This window comes from Lipophrys pholis, assembly GCF_963383615.2.
Source record: "Lipophrys pholis genome assembly, chromosome: 10".
Taxonomy (NCBI): domain Eukaryota; kingdom Metazoa; phylum Chordata; class Actinopteri; order Blenniiformes; family Blenniidae; genus Lipophrys; species Lipophrys pholis.
This window is the reverse complement of record NC_137640.1, coordinates 5,121,058-5,144,466: the sequence shown is the minus strand read 5'-3', so window position 1 is coordinate 5,144,466 and position 23,409 is coordinate 5,121,058. Positions and strand designations below refer to the sequence as shown.

Below are 23,409 nucleotides of genomic sequence, written 5' to 3'. Positions count from 1 at the left end.
AGGGAAAGCTGCCATATTCACCAGGGTGAAGGTAGGAGTGTTGACATGCATTTGGCCTCGTTCTGAACATATTGCATTAGGATAATGAATGTGATTAATTTTTATGAGATAGGATTTCATTTTAAATAATGTCTAACTGTGGAAGATTTCACCGCGCTGATTAAATGTTATCAAACGGTTTCATTATTAGGGCCACATGCCAGCAAATAAACGTGGGTGTACAAATGATCAGAACCACAGTGGCTGAAGATCTATTTACATCCTCTACATAAAATGTTGACAGTAATAATTCCACTCTGATACAAATTTAAGTGACTTAAAGTTCGCCAGACGTGTAAACTTTAATGTGGTTTAAAAAAAATAGAAATAAAAATGGTACTTTTAATCTACCTGTTGTATATTTTTTAATACTAGCAAGGTACTCAAAAATATTACACACCTCACATTTACCCTTACTGTCGTTCTTTATAGTGCAAAATTTCAGTGTTTTACCTGTCCCTGTTGTCTTTTTCAATTAATTCCTACAACTGTATTTATACTAAATGGTACTTCTATGACAATCAGCAATAACTGAAAAAGAAAGAATTGCATGAAATGAAATACAATGAAAGTTACAATGTACACCAAACAGGCTCATGTCAGATACTGCAAATAAATGATATTTTGGGAATCAGAACAACCAACAATAATGTTTGTTTTGTGCTATGTTTTCATAACTGTTTTTATGTGCATACTGCTGTCCATATATATGTTTTCTGGGAATACAATCGATGTAATCGCTAAAGTTTTATTACGTCTGGTAGCTTTGTGGCAATGAAAGTACATGTTTTATGATGTTTATAGCACACTTCCAACTATAACTTGGTAAAAGATTTTTCTTGCTACAAAAAAAACCCAAACATTCTTTAATTTAAAATGTTTAGTATTAGCGCTTTACCCTCATGGTTGAAATGGCAAAATCATGAACACTTAATCACTTATATGGGATACCATCTTAAGTTTAAATAAAGGTGCCACTAATATTCACTCCCAGATTAGTTTTAAAATGTACTAATAGATGTAGCACAAACAGTGTCGCTGTAATTATTTCTTTATTTGATTGTGTATTGGCATCTCAATAGTTAAGAATTTTCCTTTTCTCTTCACTCCGCCACCAAATCTCACTCCTACTAGTAGCTGAAAGTTTGCAACCGTGATGCAACTGATGTAGCCCTGTGAAAAGGAGCAATGAAATTGATAATAATAATGACTTAGCTGGTTGTGGGAAGGAGTGCAACCTTCTAAATTCAACTCTGTGGTGAAACCCATTTCATTTCATCCGTTCCCTGCAGGATGAACCATTTGGCCTATCGGGAGTTTAAGATAAGACAGGGCTAGCTTATCACCGTCAACGATAACTGAAGAAACGAACGACAGCAGGGATTTGCGAATACTTTTTCGGAACCTGTCCTCCAAAGCTCGCCCGCTCCCTCCCTCTTCCCCTCTCTTTCTGTGTATGCCCCCCCCCCCCCCCCCCCCCCCAAACCCCTCCCCCACCGCCTTTCCCCTCCCGCAGAATGTGCAGTAGCTTTGAACTACTGCTTTCTCGCTGCAAAGTGGAACTCAAGAGACATAGTGTCCCATTTGAAGAGGTCATTTATTTGTATGGCGTGAAATGAGGTGAAGATTAATGGCTATACTAGATATATCTGAGGCAAAGATTAGTCAAAAGGCTTTGTGTGAGTACTACAGAGTCAGCAAAAAGGTCAGCAGGTACCACGTATCCATTTAACATTGTTATGTTTACTTCCAACCGTGCCCACAGTTTCTGCCTAATATTGTGCGAATCAGTCTCCCGCTTCATGATTACGTAACAGAAAATGATGCACTTTGCAAATCTTTGGCATCAGCTTGTTCTAACTTCTGCTTTCAGCGGTCTGCGTGCCAGGCAGTTTATGCTTTGTATCATTTAAACATCTGTGTGTTCAAGCTTTCCTCATTACTCCTGCTTTAATGTGATATATACCCTTTTCAAAAGGCCACGCTCCCTTCATCCATCATCTGCAGCCAAGGTTGTTCAACCCATTCTGATTACAGAACTCAGGGGTTTTATTTTTTCCTTTTACACCAAACAGAGAAACGCAAACATTTGACTGGTTCAACAGTGCAGTGCATATGCATTTACTAATTATTTGTTGTTTCATGTCTCACGTTATATCATATGAATGTCAGTATTTCTCTTTTGTGCTTTTGAAGTTCACACAGCATTAAAAAATAGGTTCTTTGAGAAACTACCACCCCCCTTATTTTATTTTTTTTCTCACCCAAGCAGGAGTACATTGGGGGCAGAGCCAAAATTGGTGCTGCACACTCTCATTCCCGACCAGAGAAGTTTCAAAGCAATCACAGTCGATCTGTTATAATTACAGCTGCAATATCTGACTGTGACTTCATAACTGTCATATTTAGAAAAATCCATTGCCATGCAGAGTTGAAAGAGATATTGTAGTCTAAAGTAGTAATATTGATAATAATGGGATGTATTATCTTTAGCTATTAACATGACTCTTGATTATGAAAAAAATACACACAACATTAAAACAAATGAAAGCCTTTGCCTAAACAATAGTTAATAAATGATTGATACATATACTCATGTAAAATGAGGCCAAAAACTGATCGCTGTTATTTCAGTATTTTTCTCAGTTTTGTGATGAAAACAAGCAAAAATTATTCATAATAAGTGATGCTTTGTGAAAATGCATTGAAAAGAATCATAAAAAAAAATAATAATACTTGACAAAATGTAAAACTTCCCACATCCAGGAAGTGGGGAGACAATGAGGCACAACTGACAAAACTTAAGGGTAATAAGGATAAGACATATGATGGACGGTGTCAGATTAATGGAAAATATCGAAAGAGAAATTGTGCATGGTGACACACCACAGAAATATGAAGCTGATTAAGCAGAAACAATTTAGGCAAGACATTAATAAAGATAAACATGACCACAAACGTAAATGTAAATGTTTTAACTGAACTCACAAAAACATTAACATTAAAAAAAGAACAAAAAACAGTACATTAACATGACTAGGAGAGTGAAATACATTAATACTGATAGGAAATGATACAAAACACTCAAACCAGACCAGCAAAATAATCGCAACAACAAGACAAGACATGAAACTCAATGAGCGAGAGAAAGGTGGGGCAAACAAACGGGCAAAACAAATCCATGAAAATCATGGAATTGGACAGAATAGAACATTTTACACCGGGGCTGTAAAAGCACTCCCCCTACAGGAATGAAAGTTTATAAAACAGTCAATCAAATCAGGTGGGAGAATGAATGAAAGTGCCCCCAAAAAATTATCTACCAACCAAAACATGAAATGTTTACAGAAAGGCATACATCAGGCAGGACCGGTGTCCCAGGCAGGGCCGGAGCTACCAGTGAGGTATTTTTTCCGATGTGCATGTAGTTAAAAATAGTTAAAACAATACATTGGAACTGGGTGGTTTTATGAGTAGATTCACACACACACACATATTCACAACATATATAGAAATCACTTGTTTTAAATGTTTTAATTTAAAATAAAAGTTTGGTCTTCATTTCGGTCGCTACTTGGAATAATTAGTGGTGGACCTCAGTATCTGTGAACCTCTGGTCCCAGGGCAGGGACGCGAACAGATGAGGCTGTTCTTACAACAGCAACAGTCATAAAAAAGACAAGCCAGATCTTCATGGTCCCCCTCAGAAACTGTTTCCTGACAGCTTTCCAATTGTGGGTGTTGTGCCCTTTGTGTGTACTGTGTGTGTACTTTGTGTGTTCTCCCTGAGTGTGACGAGGTTTCCCATGTGAACACTGGCATCTTCCAACAATCCAACGACATGGATGTGAGGTTCAATAGCGCTTCTAAGTTCCCTGTAGGTGCGTGCGTGTGAGTGTATTTGCCCTGTGATGGCCTGGAGACTTGTTCGAAGTCCAAAATGTACCCCGGCTCCACCCACATTCTTTTAAATATAGAGTTACATATTAAGAACTCCTGAGCTCGCTACTTAGATTTCAGAGTATCTTTTTTTCTTTCTTTCAGTAAAGCAACCTGTTTTGACCTCACATTTTTTTGATCTTCTGCTGCTTTAGTCATATGGAGTTTTGCCATTGGTTCCCTATTTTCAATTTGTTTTGACAGCAGGTTAGCAGTGGCCAGAGTGCAACTTGTAGCCTGGACTGCTTGGGGCCAAGTGGCAACTCTTTCATCAAAATGAGTCGAATTTTCTTTGGGAGGCACTGAGCTAAATGACCTGGCACGGCTGCCAATATGCTGGGTTTATATTTTTACAAACACTGGAAACTGTATGTGTTTGTGAGAAAGTGTGTAGCTACAGAGTACTGCATGGGTTTCATATCAAACATTCAAAACTAAGCTTTACACATGCTTTCTTAGTTATGCCTTTCACTTAAGATGGTATACACGATTATATATTTACACCCACATATCCAGAAAGTTGACACATTTTGTTGCCTAAATAACACAACATGATTAATAAAGACAGAATGTGTGTAAATGTAATAAACCTATATTTAATTAAGCAATACAACAATCTCAGACGTTCAGAGCGGAATATTCTGTCAGTGTAATTCAATGTCACACGTTGACTATCTTATTTAGTCATCTTAATATCTTATGAGTTGTTTTCCATTCGGACTTTTACACTGTGCCACGCTGTCTTTTTCATTTTAATATTTTATCCTATTTATTTGTACTTTTGCTTTCATTTTCACTGTTAATTACTATTGGTGTTGATATTTGTTCCATTTTATTATTGTCTTGCATTCAATGATTCCTTGCCGTCAATTGTTTCACTGTATTATCATTTTTTGTTGGCATTAACCTGTATGGAAAGCTGGCTTGATAGGTCCTGCCTTAAATGGATTTTACACAATGAAAGGCTGTGCATACAGTATATCATTTTAGTTAACAGTTGTGGTCTTCGCAGAGTTTTATCTCTGCTTATTGTTGTTTTTTCTTTCATGTTATGAATGATTCACTTTCTACTATCAGTTTAAATTAATCTAACGCTATCTTGATGACCCAAACAAAAGAGAATATTGGGTGACTTTTAAGTTTATTTGATCAGAATCTAAATAGGACAATGTTTTAAACATCACTGTGACTATTTCAATCAACACACTTTTAACAATATGGGCAAATTCTATCCATCCGTCTCTTATGTTTTTATCTTTTAATTATTTTACACTGCCACCTCCAAGTGCTAAACATATTGTCATTGTGCTGATTCAGTTATATCGACACTTTGTCTAACTTGCAGGTTGCAGAGATCATTGCCAGTGCTGAGTGAGTCAAAAGGGCACATCCCTGGACATGAAAGCTTGTATATAGAGAGACGCATTCAGATATACCAACACTCACACTAATAGGAAATTAAAGCCTCTTTTATGCTTGACATTAATTAACCACACCGATATGGAAATAGTCATTTTGCACAGATTCTGTTCCTATTTCTAAACATCTCCTGGAAGATAAAAGACCAAATGTTGCAGTACCACCAGGACACGTGGGGGGCAGTGTTTAATGGCGAATAACATAAATTCTGAAATGTTTCCGAGAGTGGCTGTGTGACACCTAGAAATGTTAAAAAGCCTCACAGGCCGTTGTTGCCTGCCTCCAATTGCAACCCCTCAATATCAACATCAGTGCCTACTTGTATAAGTCTTCTTCTCACTTCCAAGTGGCACAGCTTTCCTTTTTGTAAAAATGCATGACCATAAAAAGGTAGTTATTATTGCACCATTTCAAAGTAGTTATTTGTATACATGTGTATGTTAGACATAATCAAGCATTTAGAGTTTGAATATAACACATATCTTTGACTTGAGGGAGAAAGCTGGAGAAAAGCCTCACATGCACCAAGACAACAAACAAAATCCACACAAAAGCAGCCATGAGCACTATCACACTGAGTACATCTTGATGTCAGCCAAGACTGGTGCCGTAAAATGTAGCTATAGAAAAAAAAGAAAAAGAAAAAAGCCTTTCAGTTGAGAGATGAACACATTCAAACTTTACACAAAGCATTCATTTTAATTGTCGAATTTTCCTTGTCATTCAAATAATATGTACGAAGGACGTTTTTCATGGAAATACCTCTTGAACGTCTTGATGCTAGTAGGATAACTTTGTTTCCAGTCAAAGCTCTACCAAGCAAAATATCAGTTGAAAGAGCTGCGCCTCCGGCAAATATTCAACAAAAAAAACACTAGACCGGAATGCAAGCAGGGTGCCAGGTTTGGCCTTTATTGATGGAACATCAATCATTTCCTTTGTCTCCTTGAGTTTTGCTACACTTTTGCAAAGCATGACACTTTTGAAACTGTGTTTATTCCACCCCTGCGTTATATTTTTACATGACAGTGGAAAAGCAGCTTGAAAGCTGTACGATTTTTTCCTACATTTGTTGAACTGTTAGATTCCATCATATACTGTATGAACATTGGCAGTTATTATGCAATCACTCAAAGCTATCAAAGGCAGAATATATAGGCTATAGTAGTTGAGGTCAGGAAAATGTTTCAAAGGGAATTCAACACCCAAGAAACTAACTTCATCAATGCCTCATTCACCATTTTTTGTGGGATTCGTGCTGCTACTTTGTGTTCTCTGTCATTACGTTTTGTATTTCAGCATTGGGGCTTTTTTTTTCTTAATCCACCTAGTGCTCTATTTATTTTGATGTGTTATGTTACAATGGAGCTATTAATGAAAACATCAGCCAGCTGAGTGGCGAGAGCACATTTCCATCTCATGTGGCAATCATGGTTTCAATCCATATTTCACCTGTATTGTCATGCTCAGTGTGTATTTTAAATGTCCCCTCGCTCTTTTTATTTCACTTTTTGTTGTGTTATATTTTGAATCAGGCTGTGTTGGCTTTGACAGATTTCTAACATTACCAAAGCAGCCTGACATAGCAAATTGAATTTGCCACTCTGGTTCTCTCATGAATTTTCTACTCTCAATCTCGAGACATTTCATCTTGTTTTACTAACTAAAATTTAGATGAGTACATACAGTACATGTAGGCTATCAATCAATGTTTAGGGATACACATATTATAAACTCCTTGTCGGGCTTCTATAAATATTGAAATGATGACATCAGTTTTTGGTCATATAATAACCCTTGTTTTTTTTTTTTCTTCTTAGTTGTTGTTATGTTTAATCTACACTGACAATAATAGTTTTTGATATTTGAAAAAGTGGATAAAGGGTTTTTTGGTAGATTAATAAAACCTGCAATTTAGCTTGTATGAACTTTTCTCAAAGCAAAACCTTGTGGACAAACAATCACTCATCATTTATTGATTTACAAATAAGTATACAACAAAAGCAGATGATACAGTATAAAAATAAATTTTATTTTATTTTCCATATGATGTATATATGAATACAGTAGAAAATAAATTAAACAAGAAAATCCTAGTGTACCCTGCTTGGAAAAGCAGTAGAAGGAAATATACACTACCTCAGTAATCCTTGAAATGTTTTTTGATCAGTTTTGCTCATAGAATGCATGTTAACCTCTCGTGATTTTTTCCTTTCCTTTCCCAAAACCTTTCTAGGGAGTTTGGGAGATGGAAAGTGAACAACCTGGCAGTGGAAAGACGAGATTTCCTGGAGTCTCCATTACCTCTGACTCCCGAGTTCATCAGGAACATTCGACTCTTGGGCCGGCGGCCCACCACCCAGATGATAACTGACAATCTCATCAGGAAGTATGGAACACACTTCCTGTTGTCAGCTACACTGGGAGGTAAAGAGAAACTCAAACTCTTTATTTTGTATTTTATTATTGTGATAAGCATTTGTTTTTAATATCATTCTATAGGGTCACAGGTGGTGGGATTCATTGCAGCTGATGCTGTGTGTGATTCAGATTACACCATGGACTGGTTGCCAAGTTACCACAAGGCTTCCATAAGAAGTCAGACAACCACCCACACACTCAATCACATTTTCAGATGATGGAGATACCCAATTAACCTATCATACATGGATTTCTTCTATTAGAACACAAAGGATATAAATCAAAGTACAACCTCCACACAGAGCCACGCATGTCCTACAAGTTAAAACTCTACTCGACCTTTGGACTCAAAGAATACTTCACTGCCATGCTACCTGTTACAACCTTGTCTAATCAAATTAGTTTGTTTACCTGACAGCAGTGTAGAAAACCCCTGACCGGGACAAGCAATGACAAAGTTGCTTTGCAAATCACTGTGGTGCAGGCTCACGTGTAGAGAAAATGGCTGTATCGACGGATTTAATCCACACTTAAGTATGTAGGTATTTAGGTATGTTTGTATGTGCATGTTGGAGAGTTTAAAGAAAATTATAAGTGATCTTAAGTGCACTTAAATTCTGTATAAACAATATCAATTTTTTTTTTAACATTTTATCAAACTTTTTGCCGGTCTTGTTTGTGGCATGTGTGGGGAGTCAAATTTGGGTTCATTGCAACAAACAGTACACAGCATAAGTTATACAACTTCCCCATACAGATTACAGCAAAAGGAGAAGGATATTGTTTAAAACCTGCTGGGTTGGTGCTATTTCAACTGGTGCAGCTCTTCTGTTTCCTAACACAGGACTATATTGGCTGAGGAAACATGCAGACCAATCACATGCGTATTAGTCGCCCCACATGATACCCCTCGGGTGATAAATACAGCAACTCCAAAGCCCAGACATACAGATATGACTTTATATAGAAATATAAGGTCAGTGAAAGAATACATTTTTAGATGAAATAATAGAAATAAAAAATAATAATGATACAATGGTACAAAACAAAAAGAGAGATACAAATGACTGAGCAGGTGAAAGTTGAGAAAAATATGGAGCACACTGCACTTTCCCAAAAAGAAAAATTGCCAGTGAAAATAGAGAATATATTTCAGAATGGACTGACTAATTTCAGTTTGTACTGAACCAGTGTGTCTCATTTGTTCAGAAACAATGATGCTTATGAAAAGTGCCAACTTGAAACACCAATATGAGAAAAAAAAAAGTGTTTAATAGACAGAACCTTTCAAATCTGAAGTGAGATCACGTAAATCGAGTCGCTACCTAACATGACCAGTTCACCTGAATCCTGAGCCACACATTCAACATGATTATCAACCACCTGGAGAGCAGCTCACGATTTTCTCTTTCTCTTTCTTTCTTTCAGTAATTTCATCCTAAATTAGAAATCCCTAACACAACATATGTTATTAAAAAAAATACAGAAGCAAAATGATACACAACCCCATCAGCATTCTTTTCCGTTAATAATTCATGTAGAAAATAGGAACTGAAGGTGCAGTCTTTTCCTTCGATGTCAGCCTAATAGTACTTGTTGGTGCATGTATTACAGTACAAGAGGGGATATGCCTTTTAAGGAATGACTTCCTTCCTAGATTATATGGGCTTTAGTAAAGTATACAATTTGTGATGATAAAAGCTTTTAGAATTTGTTCCCATAGCCGTTCCATATGGAAAACAGATGGACATGGCACAATACACCAATTCAGTCCGACTAACTGAATAACACACCACAACCAAATTATATGCTACTGGCAGCACAAAAATTGGTCTTCAGAGATGTATGAATGTGAAAGCCTGTGTACTGTACAACTGCCACTCCCACTTCTAATCTAAGTCACCCCATTCTGGGGTTTCTTACACTCTGATGAATGAACATGCACTAATGGTCCTCTTATGCAAGAAAAAAGGAGGAGGAGGAGGAGGAGGAGGAGGAGGAGGAGGAGGAGGAGGAAGGAAAAAAAAAATCTAATTTAAAATGGCAAAGAGGCCCAGGCGAGTCTTGAAAAGCAGATCTGCCTTTACAGAGCAACACTTGTCAATTACTTCAGACCGAACTCCTGGCTTTGAAAAGGTCGCTGTTGTGAGCGGCTGCTTTCTATAATACAACCGTCGCAGCTGCCTGAGCTGATGCAGCCCCTCACTCTGGCTCCTGGCCAGCAGTTGGAGGTACGAAGAGAGGAGAATGAGGAGTTTGCCTTGGCTCTGTGCCAGAGATATGCCTCTGCAGTTCTGAATAGATTGCCTCTGTGTTCGGAAACATATGGACTTAATGAAATTAATAAATAGATTGTGATATTAAGAGTGTGCCCTTCAGCGGCCGAGTAAGAAAGGCAGTGGGCAGAAAAATGCCCCCAAAGCATTACCACTGCATTATGATGAGAAATATGACGTGCAGTGTCTTGGGAACTCTCGGGCAAAGAGAGAGTGAGCCGTACCGTGACCCCTGGACTTATGAAGAGCTGATTGCTTTGATCAGTAGCTGCAGATAGAGAGTGATGCGGCTCATCCACATTGCGGTCAAGTGTCCTGATGCATCAGAGACGCTCGCGTTTACTGCCGCCGTGCTCGTAAACACCTGGACGCTTTATGTGTGTGTCCCTCCTGGAGGAGAACAGGTGGTTTGAAAAGCTGCCGGTGTTTAACTGTGGATTCATTGGGAAGCCAGATAATTATATAAAAATAAACGTGAAAAGGCATCATGCGCTGTGTTCTACTAGGAAGACGGTGAGCACCGAGGAAGTCTGACCAGCTCGGTGATTGACAGTTGGCTTGTGGGGGAGTGCAGTGTACAAACACCTCACAGATAAGTGCTCAGCAATGGCGACTGAAAGAAATAGAAAAGATATCAACACATTAATCATCGACTTCTTGTTATTCTTCCAAGAGGCTTAATGTGCGATTGTGCTTTAGAAACCTAAATAAACATAGTTCGAGAGGGCCAGACATCTGCCTTACTTTAAACAATATATATGTACCCCAATAGATATTTAGAAGATACTATGCATTTTGTACTAACTTCAATAACCCCCCAAAAAACTTGATTGAATTAAATCCACAAAAAATGCTTTTGCACATTAATATCTGGTTGTTGTTGTTTTTTAATTATTGTTATCGTGTGTTCACTTGCTGCTGCAACAATGCAAATGTACCTGTTATGGGACAAACAAACGATCATCTTATCTCATCTTACATTTCCCCCCCAAAATTTTTTTATCTATTTTTACTGTGAAGCACTTTGTGACTGTGTCTGTGAAAAGCGCTGTACAGATAAATTTATTTACTTACTTAAACATTATATCCATCCCTTTATGTCTTTTAAAATAGTTTGGTCAATTTAAAAAAATGAAAATGTAACCTATGGATCAATACATTTGTGTCAGATAGATAACAGCTGATCCACTCTAAGTTATTTATTGAACATACCTTTTATATTTTGATTTATGCAACTTGACCCTCACCAAAACAAATCATGTCGAGGACATTTTTTCATTTATATTTTTTTCATTTATTTTGTTCTCTCTCTCAATAATAAAACTCAATTGCCACACTTTTAACAAATGCATTTTCTTCTCTCTCTGTGCAGGAGAAGAGGCCTTAACAATATTTGTGGACAAAAGGAAACTGAGTAAGAAAACAGAGGTGAGCGACTACTCTGGTAACTCCTCCACTGTGACTCTGGAAGCTCTGCACCAGCTGGCTGCCTCCTACTTCATCGACAGGGAGAGCACTCTGCGGAAGCTGCACCACATCCAGATTGCCTCCACTGCCATCAAGGTAATAACACTTATTTCTTTTTTCTACGCTGGGTTCTTGCAGCGCTTTCAAATGTAGCAATATTAGAGACTCAATCTACTTTGATCTTTGGGTCTGTCATCAATCACATAAAGCTCATTACACTCCAACAATAAACTGAATTTCTTACATGGCTTGAAGCTAAAACGGCAGTCATCTCTGTCTCTTTTTTCGTCACTTGCCAACTTTCGTACTCCTCCGAAAGCCGACTGTTACTTCTGTACGCCATACAAATACCAACAGTGTGCTTCTGCGATGTTTTGCAGATTATTACACAAGGGCCAGGAAAACCGACCAGTTCAGAAAACTCCCCAAAAGTATATAAGAGAAATTTTGCTCAATTTACATGACTTGTCAAGTGTAAACATTTTTGCATTTTTGTTTCAGAAAAGATTTGCATTCAAACATGACGTTTTGAAAAAAAGTGTCCGTTTACACAGAAACAATAGGAATCCTGAAAAAGATGTAGTTCGCATGTTTGGCCATGAGTTAGCGCTGTTGGTTGCTTCTGTAATAAAACCCCACACACACAAGTGTGCAGGGAATTACACTATAATATAATACACTATAAACATTAATAGTAAATAGAAATGAACTTTCGCATAAACAACAAAGTTGATTGCTATAACACAACTATAAAACCCCCAAGTCTCAGGAGAATTTGGACCGGGAGTCATGACACACTGGACATTGTTGTAACTGTGCAGAAGAATTATGTACTTACGGCCGTGTTGCACATGCGTGGTGGCAAGGATTCAAAGCTTGCATTTCCCCGTTTCGAATGAGAGCGCTTTAGCCTTTTTCAAAAAATTGCATTATTAGTGGCTCCGAGCAGCGTCGTCATCCAAAAAGCGATGGAAGTTTTTTGTTTTCACTTGAAAATGTTGTTGTGTAGTGTGTGTCTTAGTCAAGTGAACTTGTTATACTGTCTTTATACCTTTGTCTAGTTACTCATCTCATTGGCACTGGTGTCTAATTATCAAGTGAGACCTACAAGCAGCATTTCAAAGGCACCATTAGCCTTCACACACTTAATATTGACCGCACACACCACTGCAAGCAGCCCGAATTCACAGATGCATGATCCTGTGCTGCTTGTGCGTTGCCCTCTCTCTTTGTTGTAAATCATTAGACTTGTTCAGATGGAATATTTCACCATGGGCTTCAGGAATATATTTTCTAGAGCCAAGATGTCTCACTCATCGTAGCTCAGGTACAACGTACAGATTGATAACTTTATACTTCAAATCATCGCTCTGTTTTGTGGATGCACAATGCCTGCAGTATATCTCGGAAGCTTCAACATCACAATCAGTACTGCTTCTGTCTATTGTTCCGGTCTGGGTCTCTGGTATTGTCATTTTTTGGGATCCTGAAAGGACAGATTTAGCCTACAGACAATAGTTTATACACTTCTGATTCTTAGATGTAGATGGTTTTCAGTATTGGTGAAAACTTAATAAGCACAATGAGGAGTTATTACCGGGAATAAAATTGAATACATATTTAAAAAAACAACAAAGGTGTCAAAAACATGAACAAATAAATGGTTTCAGATAATAGTTAAATTTCTTTTATTAGGTAATTTCTGAAATACACCAATTAAGATTAGGTAAAAAAAAAACGCAATACCCATGAAGGCCAACTATATTCAAAATAGATTTTAAATATTACAAGGGATTTTAGTCCTTCCTGACATTCATCTCATGGTAAACCGAGTGAAAATATGATTCGAATTAAGTTGAATCACTGTGCAATCCATGCCAAATCTTCATCATGCAAAATCTAGAGACCAACAAAATGTATGCACCTTTAGACCAGTACATACCTTCTACTGGAAATACTTCTATGTAGAAACAGAATCTTGGCATCAAATCTTGTTATGAAATGCTTCCATGAGCTTTTCATGCACAACATTTTTACTGTAAAAACAAAAACAAAAAAAAAGGAACCAAAACAATGGTTAACCAGGTAGCACAGGCTTCATATGTCACAGATTTCAAGACAGTTCACGTGGTCGTAGGTACAATTTTTATTGTTACCAATTTCCTTGTTAAATTACCACCGGTGGAAATAAGGTAGAATATTACCCTTTTTATCTGCCTTCTTGGGATGAGATATGATCTGCAGCTGCCGTAAGCAGAGACAGTCTGGAGGAAGCTCCGTGATGAGCACATATGGTGAGGGGAAGATAAATGAGTCTTGTGAAACATGGCTGGTGACAGGCTTCATGCCTCCGGTTGTCACCTTCAGGTAGCGTGGGGTTAATAGGGTGACGGAGGGGAGGATGACCCTCCTTTCTACCTTTTTCATTTCTCAGAACACAGTGGTAGACGTCTTGAGAAGTGTGACTTTCTCTGCTGTAGTAGAGCATGCATTAGACTCCCTGTGCTTATATCAAAGCTCTGTCCTCACACTGCAATGTGTTCAGACTGGATTGAGCATTTTTCTTTTTTTTTTTTACATTTAAAGGTGGCCACATCTGAGCTGTGGAGGCAGATGCTTTTGTCTGTTTCATTTCTTGGGAATTAGTTTTTTTCTTTTCTTTTTTCCCCTGCCACACAGAGGAAGAGAAGACAAGTTAGTGTGCTTTCATGCTCCAAAGGTAGTCATCAGGCGTAACTGACAGGTGGGAAGTGGGAAGACAGGAGAGACTCACCCCCATCAGGGGTGGAAAGAGAGTCAAAGGCGCGACAGATTCTCCCACACATGTGCTTCATTTCCGCAGGGCGTTGACCCGAACCGTAGCAGAAGAGCTACAACTAAGCACTTCTTTGCATGAATTTGAAATTGAAAAGTTTGAGAAGCGAATGAAATGAGGGCTGGTGAGTCAACGTCCATCCTCCCCTGCTGTCTCAATGCGAGGAGGAAATTGAAGCCCATTTTACAAGAAAAGCGTGTTACGCACACTTTTTATTTTTTTTAAGAACAAGTCACGGCACTGAGCGCAGTCTGTGATTGGACCAGCTTGTTTGTACAATGACTAATGGCTCCAGTTGTTGGGGAGCGAACGAGAGCATTTCTGTTACAATTTTAGAATTTCCTAGACTGAATCGATGGCGGTATCCCCACCTGACTCAGCCCATATTTGCCAGTTTGTCTTCACACAGTGATGAACAAGGCGGCAGGCTTGAACGAGGAAACAGCAGGATCCTCTGGTTTCATATTTTTATTCTCTCATGGGCAGTCTCTTGATTTATTTTCACTCTTTTTATAGCGGAGCAAGACATACACAAAACACAATACACAAGCATACACAATAATACAACGGAATCAGTTGGGTTTTCATACAGTCGCCAGACAACTACTGTGATCCCCTGTAATCACACTTAACTTTATTTGTGCTGTGTAGTTCTGGCACAAAGTATATCAAATAGAGAAGTAAAGTAATACAGAGCTGCTAAAAAAAACAAGGATAATGTACACATCAGAATAAACGCTGCTTTTATGTTGTTGTTTTTTGTTTTGTTGTTTTTACAGCACATTTCTGCTGCCATCGGTTCTACTTCCAGTTGTGAGAACAATTTTGCCAAACAAACTGATAAGCAGACGTTTTCGAGCACAAAACTGCAAACAAGAAAATCAGTAGCTGGCAAAGAAAATACAATCTAAAGTAGGAGATTGTTTTAAAGGAGTGAAAGACAGCAAACCAGAGCCAACATGAAAGTGACTAGTGGAATTATTGTGACCAGCCTTGTCAAGGTAACTGATGAAGACACTTAGACTTAGACCTTAGACCCTTTTTGTATTTATTTATTTGTTTATTTATTATTTAACGATGTATTCTAATGCATTCTGCACTACTGAATACTACATTGTGACATGTGAATTGTGCTTCGTAACCATAACATCTTTCCTTTTCTTCCTGACATTTTTGCTGATGCTTCCTATATCCTTTCTTATGTTATTTAAATGTTGCCTTTTTTCATTTAAGGTAATTCATTTAACTGAATATTACATGCCTATTAGTTATCTGCATGCTACTGATAGCTCAGTCCCAAGGCCTTAGAATGTCACAGTCACACTTTCAAGCATGATTGTCAATACTTATATCAAAATCTAAATTTTTACAGCAAAGAATATTTTATTCTTAAATGAAAACCATGAATGATGTACGGAATTAAACATGTGTCAACATTTTGGAAATGAAAAATTATTTGGATCATAGGTCCTTAGAATTAGTCCTACCTGTGTGGATTCTGCAGATATAATTCCTCAGCAAATTCGTCCTCTCTGCTTCAGCATTTGAACGCATCAGGATGAGTAAGAGAATTACTAATCAATCAGAGGCCACCTTTCAAAAATATATTTACCACATGGTAGGAATTGACCATTCACGTTGCTCATTACTGGGCGTAATACAAACCCCGAAGTCAGTTGCAGGTTGTGTACTCGAGACGATAATTCGCTATATTTCAGTGAAAAAAGATGGATTTAGACAAAATTAGACAGTGACAAGCTGGGGAACCATTCCAAATCCTCATCGTATATTAGATCTCACCAAGGTGTAGGGAACACACCAAGAGACAGTACTAACACGAGCACCTCCCACGTAAATTCGCAATTACAGAAAGATTCAGCAAAATTAATTGACTTGGAACAAATATCTTGATTAGGGGTGCAACGGTACAAGTAGCTTGTAGTTCGGTTTGAAACTTGGTTATTGGGCCACGTTTTTAGTAGGTGTTTTTTCGCTGGTGTTAACTTCTCAGGTCTTCAACTGTCACACAGCGTTACATAGGGGTGCTTACTAACGATGGACAAATGAAGCTTCATGAACCACTGTCTTTATTTTCTGTGTGTCAGTTTGGAGGAGAATGGAGGAGCAGGCCGGTTCTGTTCAGTCATAAAACGGCTTCACAGACAATTTAAAAGTTGTCTTGGAGAAGTAACTTAAATCTGATTACTGGTTTGTAATAGTAACGCATTACTCGTTACTTAAAAAAGTAGTCATATGAGAGTAACGCATTACCGGTATGACTGACTCAAAGTTAGGCTATTCATTAAAATTCTAACTTAATTTTAAACCTAGTAAATTATGAAATACTGGGCTGAAACAAAAAGAAAATCCAAGTGTGAGTGGTCCATTATGTCAAAAAACTCAATTGTTGTTAGTTTTGTCAAAAACTGAGGCAGACTTTGCAACATAAATAGACTGAAGGCTGATTACAACTGCAGTTTGCCTACTTAAACAGTGATTAATTACTACCTCCCAAGCTCATTTGGTAGCTATGAGTAACACACACACACACACACACACACACACACACACACACACACACACACACACACACACACACACACACACACACACACACACACACACACACACACACACACACACACACACACACACACACACACACACACACAGTTTGTTTTCATTATGATTATATCAATGGATGCACAAATGAAAGCATATTTGTTGAAGGGTCAAACTGCTGCTCAGATAAGTGGCTATAGACATTTCTTTTTTCCAATAATACAATATAACAATGTCTGCACTGCCTTCTGGTGACTACATGCTGCTTTGAAAAATTGTTCTACAGTGCAATGTATTTATACTTTCTCATCATTTGCTTTTTTTGTCTGACTGAGCACATTGGGGCTATGCCATTTGCATTGTACAACCTGGACTTTTAACATCCATGAAAATACAAAACAAATCATCCACAGAATGAAATCCTTTGCTTCTCTGCCTCATACAGTGATGTGCTAAGATACAGGTGGCCAATAATGTCCTATTAAGTATTTTGTAATATACCAGAATGTATCTACAGTGAATAGCAGCTGCTCTGCAAAGCGGAAATTGAATGCTCTGCTCATCAGTCATTGTTTTGCCATATGGCATATCATATGGCATATCAAATAATTCCTTATATGGATACAATATCCATGTGGTTCAAAACCTCGGGTTGTATCTCACTTCCCACATTCATATCAGCATTAAATCCCCCATAAGGAAAACAAAGGCTTTATGTTATGTAAATGTTATAGCGGTAGAATTTCACATGAATTGTCCTCATTTCCCTTTTTTCCATCGGTGGAGGATATGTATTCTTGCTCTCAACCCTCTCCTCTGGATTAGACTTTTGATTAAAGAGCCCCATATTGAGTGTTCACTCCCCTGCAGCTCAGGGTTCATATGAGCTCTCGAGCCCTTTAGCCCTCGATGATGGTGTTACTGATCGACTGACCCTCATTGTCTCGCCTCATCCATCTGTCACTTTGCACCAACTGTCCTCTGACAAGCCTGACCAGGACAAATCGCTGAACAAAATATGGTGTGCCACAACCACAAAGGGAGAAAAATGGGAACAGCTCAGGTGCTCCCTGCTATGTCACAGCAAGAAAAAGCGGAGCCCAGAAATAAGATCTCGTTTTGCAAATGAAGTGAAAAAGGTGCTTTGTCGGAGCTGCTTTGTGGCAAAGGTCAATCGAAACGTCTTCAATCAGTTGCAAGACAAAACAGAAAAAAGGAGAGAGAAAAAATGCAGCTGGCTTAAAAAAAAAAAAGATTTGGAGCAAAACTCCCTTACAAAGCCAAGAAGTGCCGTGTTTTTCTGTTCTTCTTCACACTCAAAAGTACAATCGATTAGGTAGACATTCGCTTAAAAAGAAAGATCAGCCACAAAATTATGGCCACCTGCCTGGTATTGTGCAGGTTCCTCTTTTGCTGCGAAAAGGTCCTGCTGGGACATGGACTCCCCTGGACCTCTGATGGTCTTCTGTGGTATCTGGCACCAAGATGTTAGCAGCAGATCCTTTGAATTTCACAAGTTGTGATGTGGGCTTTTCATGGATCGGATTTTGTGCAGCACATCCCACTCGATGCTCGACTGGAGTAAGAGCTGAGTAATGTGGAGGCCAAGTTTACACTTCAAAGGAGTTGTTTTGTTCATTGACCCATTCCTGAACCGGTATTGCTTTGTGTCAGGGCGTAGTATCCTGCTGAAAGAGCCCACCTCCATATGGGAATGGTATCTACATAAAAGGGTTGACATGGTTGGTCGCAGAGTTTATGTAGGTGTTACATATCAAAGTAACCTCCCACATGGATGCCAGGACACAAACTTCCCCTGTAGAACACTAACCAATAAAGCATCATGTAACTTCCTCTGGCTTGTCTTCTTCACATAGTGCATCCTATGTGTTTTACAGTGAGCGACACACACGCACTACCATCCACATGACTTGATTAGTGACTGAAGGACTTAAATCTCACTGACAATGGGTCGTGACTGTGGGACCGTGAGCAAAGCTCTCAACCCCCGAATGCTCCTCAGGCTCCTTGGAGATGGGGACAACACAGAGGTCAAATTTCACAGCACTGTGAATTTATTTGGACGTTGGTCTCCTCCTAAAGCCGTGAGGCTCCATTCTCCATGACACAGCTTGCAACCTTTTTTCATTCCCAACAACAGCGTCTGGCTGCTGCTGAATCTCCTCCTCTACCAGGGTGCTCTGTAATGCACCGACATTTCAATAAGCAAAACAACCAGAGCGCACAAAGCAATGCATGTAAACAACAACGGGAGGGTTTACGGCAGAGGAGCTATTTAAATATTGCTGCTTGTCAAGAGTGACGATCGTCACTTCCAATCAGCAGACGGCTGAGTTGTTGGTCGTCCTTATGGGACCTGCTCTGTTGTTCTAAGTATGTTAGGGGAGGGTTGACGAAAAATCGTACCATCCACAACTTTTTTTTAGTGGGAACACGCGAAAATCTGTCCCGGCTTACACTGGCGGCCGTGTTTAAATACGCCCTGATCCGGATTTGGTGCTCATGTACCCATTGTTGGGACTTTCAATATTAAACGAGAGTCAGCATGGAAACTTTGACTAGTCTCCAGCCAGGGGACTCCATACATAACCAGTTCTGTCACACCAGCAGTTTGATCAACAGTAGCTCATCTTTTGGATTGAACCTCGCAGTACACCAATTGGCTGATCATAAGCCTTTCATTGGTTTACTAGATTTTTATTTATTTTAACACTTCTGATAGATACTGACCACTAGAGTCCACGTACTTGTCAAACTTGCTCAGATCCTCACGCTTACCTATTTTTCGTATTTTAACACATCACCTTTTTGGACAAAAGGTTCACTCTCTGGCTGATGTGTCCCACCTCCTAAAATGTGACATGATAACCTGTGTTATTGACTGCTGCTTCAAGTGGTCATAATTTAACGTCTGATTGTTGTGTTGCAGAATTCCCTTTTTGTATTAGATTATATGAAATACCTGTTGTGTAAAGAGGCCTAATTTAACTGTGTGCTTGCCCCAAAATTGTGAAATTTATAAATAAGCTGTTTCTTTTTGTTGTGCAGGTGACGGAGACCCGCACAGGTCCTCTTGGATGCAGCAATTACGATAACCTAGACTCTGTCAGCTCTGTGCTTGTTCAAAGCCCAGAAAATAAAGTTCAACTGCAAGGTTTGTGTCTTTTTCTTTTTCAGTTTTTGTGACAGTCGTAGAACCTTCTTTTTTGGGGAGGATCAAGCCTTCCCTTGCAAAATTTAAGCACATGAAGCAAACAGCAGTAACTCTTTGGAATACAAATATACAGATTTATGGATTTTATTGAGTAATTTATAAGCTCAGCCACTGCTATGCTGCCACTACACTTTCACTGTCACTCCCCCAAGTTCACACTTTGATGGCAGCACTAAACCCAGGTTGGTTTTACAGGCTTGCAAGTGATCCTTCCAGACTACTTGAGAGAAAGTTTTGTGCAGGCTGCTCTCAGCTACATTGCCTGCAATGGAGAGGGTGACTTTGTGTGCCACGGGAATGACTGCTGGTGCAGCTGTGACCCAAAGTTCCCGGAGTGCAACTGTCCCTACATGGACATCCAAGCCATGGAGGAGAGCTTGGACAGGATCACGGAGACATGGGGGTTGCTCTATAAAGAATTTGAAGAATCAGGTGAGGAAACACCCATGAAAAATAATAGATTTCTGCTTTCCCTTCTCATCACAAGGCTTATCTTAAATGCAAGAAAAGCTTGGATTTTTTAATATAAATCATTTATATGAGGGGAGGTGGGGATGAATTCGAGTGTTTTATCTCCACCATTAAATCTGAGTGGGAATCCTATATGTATGTCCCTCCCTATTTTATGATTTATGGTTGAACTGTAATAGCTGGTTGAGAATCCTGGATCTGTGCACACTATCTGCATACAGCAAATTAACAACGCAGCATGACCAGATGAAAAAAAAAAAAAAAAAAAAATCAACAGCTCTCAGCTCAGGTAGTTTACAATATGTCTGGAGCAGATTAATCAGCTATAAAAACCCATTTATTTCCAGTCCAGCTTTTCATATCACCGGGGAAACAGAGTTTGAATGGAAGCTCTTAGCATAATGTTTGGTTATTATTGCTGTGCTCGGTCACCCTGCCTTGGCGATTATTACTCAGGTGAAATCAAAATGGATGTCCATTTTTTTTTTTCCTACTCTTCAGATTTGCTTGAAATATCCGTAAGTGCAATTACTTTCAAAGTTTATGTTTTAATAGCTGGCTGTGAGGCAAGGCCAGGAGCGTGCCCAGAATACAGACACACCTCAAGTGTCGTAAACTTGTCCTTCAGTGAGCGATATCACAGACTTCTAACCTGCTGTTTTATCACCGTAAGAAGATGCCAGAAGGTTCATCCGCTGCTTCGGAGAGGAGACGGGAAAAGTGACTCCTATTGTTAACTTTGATGGATACACTAGGCTCATATGAACCGTGGTGTCTTGCGTGGCTGATGCACTCAGATCAAGTCATGCGTGCATTGAATAGCTTTAAGCCTGATTTGAACCCATTTTTAGCCCGATTTGAATCACATCATTGGGATGATTGTGCTTTGCTCTTGTGTCGTTACCTGTGCTGTACCCAGCCAATAGAGGGCAAAGATAAATGTGCTGCTTCAACAAGAAGCCAGGAGTCTTATTACCACTGTGGAATTGGTGACAAGATGACAAAGTGGTCAAGGACTCTGAGGATGACTTTATTTCTATTAAATTGTGAAATTCATTTCAAATCAGCAATACGTAGATGTAAAAAAAAAAAAAGTATTCAAATATATATGTTTAGAACCTAAAGGAAAATCTAAATGATTGAAATTATACAATAGTCTATGGGCCCAAATCAGCGTAGCAGTAGGAGTCCAAAGAATACACAACAAACACACCCTCTCCCCAAACCACTAATACCACCAACCGATAACACAATGCACAAGAGAATTGTAAATTGGACATCATGACTAAAAGCAAGCTGATCAACACAGAGGAATTTCCCATTACTACAAATTAAAAACATGAGTCGGTTGTTTATAAACTCACGAATGGATGCCAAATGGATTTTCACTTCAGCAGTGATCTCCTCGGCTTCAACACTACCTAAAATCAACTTGCAGCCCAAATACCTCCCAACTTCCAGTGTAGTGTCTGGCGCAAGGATGTTTGACACATGGACCGGTGGAAGTGGGGGACAGAACCTGCAATTGAGCTTAAACAACTGAGCCACAGCTGGAATATAACAAAGTCCTGAAACAAGGAAAAAAAACATTAAAAAATGTTTTACATTCTTATGGAGGGTCTGCAAAGATTTGAGGGGACGGTATATTTGACTCAGCCTTCTCTGCATAGCACACCTTGTCTGTGATTAATCCGATTGGGTTGAATGGTGAAAACCTTTGTTGTTTGTCCTGCAGCTCATGAACAGATAAGAGGGACACAATTTGTCTTTTCCATTAAAATAGTTGCCATAATTAAAAAAAACAAACCCAGTGGCAGATTGTCTCGATCGCAATTTGGCCCTCTGGTAGTGATGATACATTTTTTTGTGGCCTTCACAATGATCCCTGTCATAATGTCACACTTAACTGCATATTTTAGCCAGAGGTGTGAATTAACAAAGTAACCATACTGTTCATTTTCTGTACAAAAGATCATATTTAATAACTTTTATTGCTGTCATTTAACACCAACTGATAAGTTCATAAAAGTGGAGCTGGACATCAGTGTTACTTGTGCAGGAATTTAAGAAGATAGAAGAATTAAAAAAAATAGTGGACACTTCTGTTGAGCTCTTATTATAAAATGAATATTTTGTCTTGGTCCTGTGACACCATGTTTTGTTGTGCATATATAAAAACAGTGAATGCAACTTTTTGAAAATGAACCGGCTCTGTGCAAATACAGGAAGTTTGCAACTCTTCTGAAATGCATGCAAATCATGTTCACAAATGAGGGGAAAACGCAACTTTTGGAAAATGCTCCATCTACATGTAAATGGAGGAATATTGCAACTTTTCTGAAATCCAACTTTGTCGTCTTTCTATTCAAATATGTGTGTGTGGGTGTTATTCCCAAAACAACCACCAGCTCCAACTTATGGCCTGAAATGCTAACTACGTCGCCTTCAAAACATTGCCATGTAATCGCAGAATTTTTTTGAAACAAAAAGGCAAAGATTATTGCTTTTTCACTTGAAATGCTGTTGTGTAAACGACGCCTTAATGTCAAAGTTCCATTCAAACAAAGACATAAAAATTATGGTTGAATAATATGCAAAAATATACTGAAACAAATGAATCATGGCGTCGTGAGCACATGTAATTGGACAGTGGTAATGTCCTGGAGGTATAAAAGGCATCAAACAAATTCATCTCATCTATAGAGCAATCAGCGGGGCGAATCTGGAAAATACAAGGAGGGGCAATCAGGACGAGTTCATTCAGA

At 38.8% G+C, this 23,409-nt stretch overlaps 1 protein-coding gene across 1 annotated transcript in view; it reads left to right on the top strand.

The window, feature by feature from the left end:
* Positions 1-23,409, top strand: part of LOC308116073 (BMP/retinoic acid-inducible neural-specific protein 3-like) — a gene marked incomplete at both ends in the record, with an annotated part of 46,461 nt that overhangs the window by 10,741 nt on the left and 12,311 nt on the right. The window contains 4 exons of the mRNA XM_080474049.1: positions 7,634-7,824; positions 11,467-11,657; positions 20,008-20,113; positions 20,369-20,605. Coding sequence (XP_080330175.1) covers positions 7,634-7,824; positions 11,467-11,657; positions 20,008-20,113; positions 20,369-20,605 — 725 coding nt within the window. The remainder of the gene's footprint in view (positions 1-7,633; positions 7,825-11,466; positions 11,658-20,007; positions 20,114-20,368; positions 20,606-23,409) is intronic.